We start from the raw sequence: 5,545 nt of genomic DNA, 5'->3' as shown, positions 1-5,545 counted from the left end.
ATTATTTTACTCGCTGTCCTTTTTAAAAAAATCTGTCCATATTTGACCTCCTATCTTTTGATGTTTTGGCATGTACTATAATTTCTCTATTTTTAGCCTGGTAAGAACATGCAGTCTCTGTATGTGTAATACAATCTATAATAACAGGGCACCTGAACTTCAATAAATAGCAATAATGTAATTGATAGCCTCTGTGTCTACAGTCTGTCTGGGATTACTGCTGAATCAGACAAAGAACTACTTACAGTAATCTAAACAAGTCTAACTGTCACGCCTGCTCCCGCTCCCCCTCTCTGGCGCTCGAGGACGCCAGGCTGCCCATCAATACGCACACCTGTCACCATCGTTACTCGCATCAACGTTTCATTGGACTCACCCGTACTCCTTCAATTTGTTGATTGCCCCTCTATATCTGTCTGTTCCTCAGTTTGATCTCTGTGTCAGCATTAATGTAATTTTGTTTCTCCTGTCCAGATCCGTGTTCTCTTTCACGTCCCTTGTTTATTATTTGTTCACTGCCTGTACTTGCTTCTCATCTCCCAGCGTCTGTCTTTACAGAATGCTGACACCCATATTGTTTTTTGTTTTGGTTGGTGACGTCAGGTCCGTGTGCTGCTCTCGAAGGACCCGGGGGTGCCTCAGCTGGCTCGTCAGGCTTCCACGCCGTAGCTGGCTCAAGAGGTTTCCTTGCCTCGGTTGGCTCTGCAGGCTCCCACCCCAAGTCATGCCTCAGCCGGCTCTTCGGGCTCCCACGCCTCAGCCAGCTCGTCGGACTCCCACGCCTCAGCCGGCTTCCATGCCTCGGCCGGCCCGTCAGGCCTGTCCAGGTGGGACGGCGGGTGACGCCCCTAGAGGGGGGGGTACTGTCACGCCTGCTCCCCCTCCCTGGCGCTCGAGGGCACCATGCTGCCCATCATTACGCACACCAATCACCATCATTACGAGCATCAGCGCTTCAGTGGACTCACCCAGACTCCTTCACCTTGTTGATTGCCCCCTCTATATCTGTCTTTTCCTCAGTTTGATCCCTGTGTCAGCATTAATGTCCTATTGTTTCCCATGTCCAGATGCTGCCCGTGTTGTTTCATGTCCGTTGTTTATTAAATGTTCACTCCCTGTACTTGCTTCTTGTCTCCAAGCTTCTGTCCTTACACTAAAAGGTATTACTGCCCTAGACCAAGGAACTGTTATCAGATAAGACACAGTCATATGATTATAATATAGGTTCTATGTGTGCAATTGAACCATTCAAAAGTACATTGAAAATGTAGATTGATTTGAGAAGTGTTGAGTTTATTTATTTACTTTGTAAAAGTATGCTTGACAGAGTAATATATGTCATTGTTGATGCAAACAAGTGTACTCAATCACAATTTGTTCTTTAAAATATTGAACCAGAGATGTCTCATAAATATGTATTAACTAAAATATTTCATTGCATATTCCGAAAGATGGAAAGGAAAATCTTATCTACACTTTGCGCCTTCACATATTCTGGCACTGTATGCAATTCTCTTCAATTCTAGACAAGATAATAGAATAGTGCAAACATCAGACAAACACATGAGCAACAGTAGTTTCTGCAAAGCCATTTCTCATGTGTTGAGATTCATACTTGATTATCAGAGCAAACAGTGAAATATGTGAATTTCTATGGACTGGAAAATGTCTGTTTTTTTTAAATATATTGTTTTACCTTCAATGTCTAATTGGACATTCTACTAATGGAACTCCTCTGCCTTTTAGTGAATCACCAGTTAGAATGAAACTTCTCGTTCTTGCACATAATAACACGCAATTACAACAAATCGAACGTTTCTTATTGCCTCAAGGTCATCCCCAGTATTAGCTACCGTATGTGTAAAGGCCGGAGTGTTTCAAGATCATTGATCTGGAAAGAACGTTGCATTTCACACAAATAAATAAAACAGTATTAACATCCCCAGCTGTGTTATTACAGACAGACACATGCAAATCTAGAGCTCTAACAACATGGAAAGCTGGATCAAATTGCACTCCTCCAGGGAGGGCAGTTTATCTGATCATGAGGTGTGATTGTGCTCAATGTACTGTCACCACCATTGACTTCATTTCATAATTTCCTGGTAGCTACTGCAGCAAACTTCATCTGGGCAAAGGCACCTCTTCCCTCCTGTCCAGACTGGCAGCCATAGTTTTGGGACTGCATGGTCGATTCAGGCCGATAGTGCTCAGCCCTCTGGCTTTGAACAGTTGGTCTGATCCCCAGTGGAGGCAGAGGGGGCAGGGGCAAGTGGCGGGATGGTGCATCACATTGGAATGGGGGTAGAGGGCCGTTGGGGGTATACCACCCGGCCTGGGGTAGGGGGAGTGAGAGAGGCGCAGGGGATCCAGTGGCCTGAGGGGAGCAGCGAAGGGGCTGGGAACAGAGGGGGCACCTGCCCCCACTCCGTGGTGAGAGTAGAGGTGCAGGGGGAGGGGAGAGAGAAAGGAGTAAGGTAAGCCTGCTGCAGCCTGGCTCACCATCAGGGCACACAGGTTGGGGTCCAGGGGGTGTGGCCAGCTGAGAGAATGACGCTGCCTCTTGTCCTTCATTCGCCTGTTTTGGAACCATACCTGGGGTTGGGGGGAGAGGAAGGAAGGAGTGACCAACCGAGATGCCCACTACACCTGGGCTGCTTCACATTTCTCAATGATAAATTACAGTAGACCCACACTATAATACATCACAAATGTGCTTTGTTTACATTCAGGTAAGGTTGGACCATCACTGTTAAACTGGTAGTTCAGGAGCCTGAACTGACACTCCCTACCTATAAAAAAGTGAATGGCAGAAGCTGTTGCTAAACTCCCTCATTTATGAAGTCATGCCTTTTATATGCATAGCCAAGCCATTTATATGCATATTAAAGTGACTTATTAAAGTTGGTCAGGGCCAAGTGTAGTCTTAACTCTCAAAATGATCAAGAATGAGAGGTAATTAAATAGAATTTCCATGTGTGCATTAGGGTAAACTACCTTGATTGTGGTCTCGGGGAGGTTCAGTGCTGTCGCCAGTTCGCATCTCCTCGGTCGAGAAACGTAGCTCTCCTTGAGGTACTCTTGCTCCAGGCGGGACAGTTGTTCCCGGGTAAAGGCAGTACGGTGTCGCCGACTGTGGTCAATAAAATTGACTGAGCTGCGCGGGCATGGCTCATCTCCATGTCCACTGTTTGTATAAACCACTGTGGCGACCGGCGTTTCTCTGCCCTCTGCAACTGAAAATTACAAACATTGAACGTAAAGTTAAATGAAAAAGAACAGTTTTGATTTCATTTTAGAAATTAAAGTGGATGTCTGTTGCAAACTGGTTGGATCCAAACTTCTCAATAGGATAGGCCTACTATTCGAAAGGAATACCAAAACACCCGTAGCATACTATTTGGCAATGTGTTGTCCATGCGTAATTACGCGTACATTACTAAAGTAGCACGGGCCTAAAAAAGAATAGCCTTAGAGCACATTATCGGTTGGCTTCCACAGCACGTGGAAGCCAAGGCTACGTACAGACTACTAAAATATTTGAGAATACTTTAGGGCTACTTACGCATAATGTCGATTCTTGTAGTTTATTTGTGTCCTGGCTTCAAGTTTAATTAACAAAGTTGACTCCTTTAAAAATGTTCGCCTAAAATTCAAATGATTCCCAATGCGTGCGCCACTGCATCATCCAAAATGTGTGTCTCTTTCCATGCCTTGTTGACGCTCTGTTTGCAGACTTGAGCCAAGTTCTTTTACATAGATGTGATTAGTTGTTTTTGTCGCCCCGTTTGAATCCCCCTCCTTCTCTCCTTCTTTCTAGCGTTTATATCTCCCTGGTCGAGACATATTTTGCTAATGAGAGACACGGTCTAACCGCCAAGGCGCCGCCTGGGCGCAAGTAGGGAATGAGGTGTTCAATTGTCTTTGGTCTCCGACCAGTCTTTGTACTTTTGTTATGGAGAATTAAGATCGACCTCCCTTTCCTTACTGTCACAGAAGCTTCCATGTCGAAATAGACCAACCCTCATTGTTCTGTGGCGTTTGATGTTTGTATTTTTGGAAGTCAATCATTAGAACCTTAATGTTCGTAAATTTGTGCAAAACTGGCCATTTAAAATTTTCTCAGATAGTGTAGACCGATTTAATACAGTTTAGACGTATAGTTTGGCATAAATAGTATTTAAAACACCAACTCATACACTGATATAATTAGGCCTATGTAAACACATTTGGCGATGATGATGTTCATGATTATTGAAACAGAGACATGCTTTAAAACATTGTAAAAACATATTATTGATCGGCTACAGAGTCAAACATAAATATTAACGTAGCTACATGCATTTAACACATTTGAAATTAAATATGGTTCCAAAATGTATCCGAGTCCCCCGTTGAAATACGAGTTGGTACCTTTAAAATCAGAGGAAATGTTCTACTTTATGTGCTTACTAATGTGTCAATACAGTTGCGCCTAGTGCGCACTTGTAAATGGGGTGCTGATTGACTGATCAACGTGATCATTGGATTATGTTCCATCAGAACCCTGTTACAATGCTTAATCCAGTCCTGATCCCATCGATGATGAAAGAGTGTTAACTCCACTGAGGGGATCGATAATACATTCTATTGAGCAGATTTGTTCATCATAGACCTAAACTAAATCTGATGCATAGCCGCCTAATTCTCATCGATTTGTCATTGTGAAAGGTGAATTGCAGAGATGGCTGAATCGATGCGTCGCCCTCATTCTAGATAGGCTATCTAAAATTGAAACGTCATTTTTGTCTAATTTGGGAATAGGAAGTGTTAGTTGTCACGGGTTCGCTCGGCAAGTAGGGTAGGCTTATTTAAAATAAAATAAAATAAATACCAACGTGTGGCCTCCGGGTAGGCTATAAGACTGGTGGAAGAGCCTCTGCATCTCTTTGTCCCGCTCCCCAACGTATAAACCTTTCCTTGCCCCGATAAACGTTGCATAGCCCCAGCGGAGTGGTCATGGAAATGGGGACCATCGGGAGAGGGTGGCAACCTGGGTGCGCAGGGGTCCACCTGTCTTTCCTCCTATTCCAGACATAGAGACAGAGTATGCACGTGGTTTAATCGGCGGACATGGGGCTGAAGGATGGTTTAGGCTACTGATATCACCCAAGTTGATTTTTGTATTGTTATACATAGACTCTTTGATCACAAATGGCTGAGTGGTTCCACGTTGACTGACTGCTTGTATTTGCGTGAAGAGGAGGCGGAGAAAGAGGTGGCGAAAGTCGGGCTGCCTTCTGAGAATTTGTAGGCGATCGAATAAACCCCCACTTCCCTCCATTCTGCTAGCAAATATGCAATCTTCGGACAATAAAATCGCAGAGGTAAGCGGAAGATTAAACTACCAACGGGACATTAAAAACTGTATCATCTTATGCTTCACGGAGTCGTGGCTGAACGACGACAACATCAACACACAGCTGGCTGGTTAGACGATGTAAACAACAGCTGATGCACGATATCTAAGGAAGTCTCAAGCTATTGCTCACCTGAGGTAGAGTAT

The 5,545-nt window shown here is 44.3% G+C and overlaps 1 protein-coding gene across 1 annotated transcript; it reads right to left on the bottom strand.

The window, feature by feature from the left end:
* Window positions 1–1,279: 1,279 nt before the first annotated feature.
* On the bottom strand, window positions 1,280–3,903 carry LOC109891898 (homeobox protein XHOX-3-like). The gene is made up of 3 exons (XM_020484361.2): window positions 3,566–3,903; window positions 2,998–3,236; window positions 1,280–2,595 (listed from the first exon to the last, which is right to left on the bottom strand). Exons 1-3 carry the CDS (start codon window positions 3,567–3,569, stop codon window positions 2,125–2,127), a joined length of 714 nt encoding a protein of 237 aa, XP_020339950.1. The 5' UTR covers window positions 3,570–3,903; the 3' UTR covers window positions 1,280–2,124.
* Window positions 3,904–5,545: the final 1,642 nt, after the last annotated feature.

This window comes from Oncorhynchus kisutch, linkage group LG6 (genome assembly GCF_002021735.2).
Source record: "Oncorhynchus kisutch isolate 150728-3 linkage group LG6, Okis_V2, whole genome shotgun sequence".
Classification (NCBI taxonomy): Eukaryota; Metazoa; Chordata; class Actinopteri; order Salmoniformes; family Salmonidae; genus Oncorhynchus; species Oncorhynchus kisutch.
Note: the sequence above shows the minus strand (reverse complement) of the source record. Positions and strands in the feature narration are given on the sequence as shown.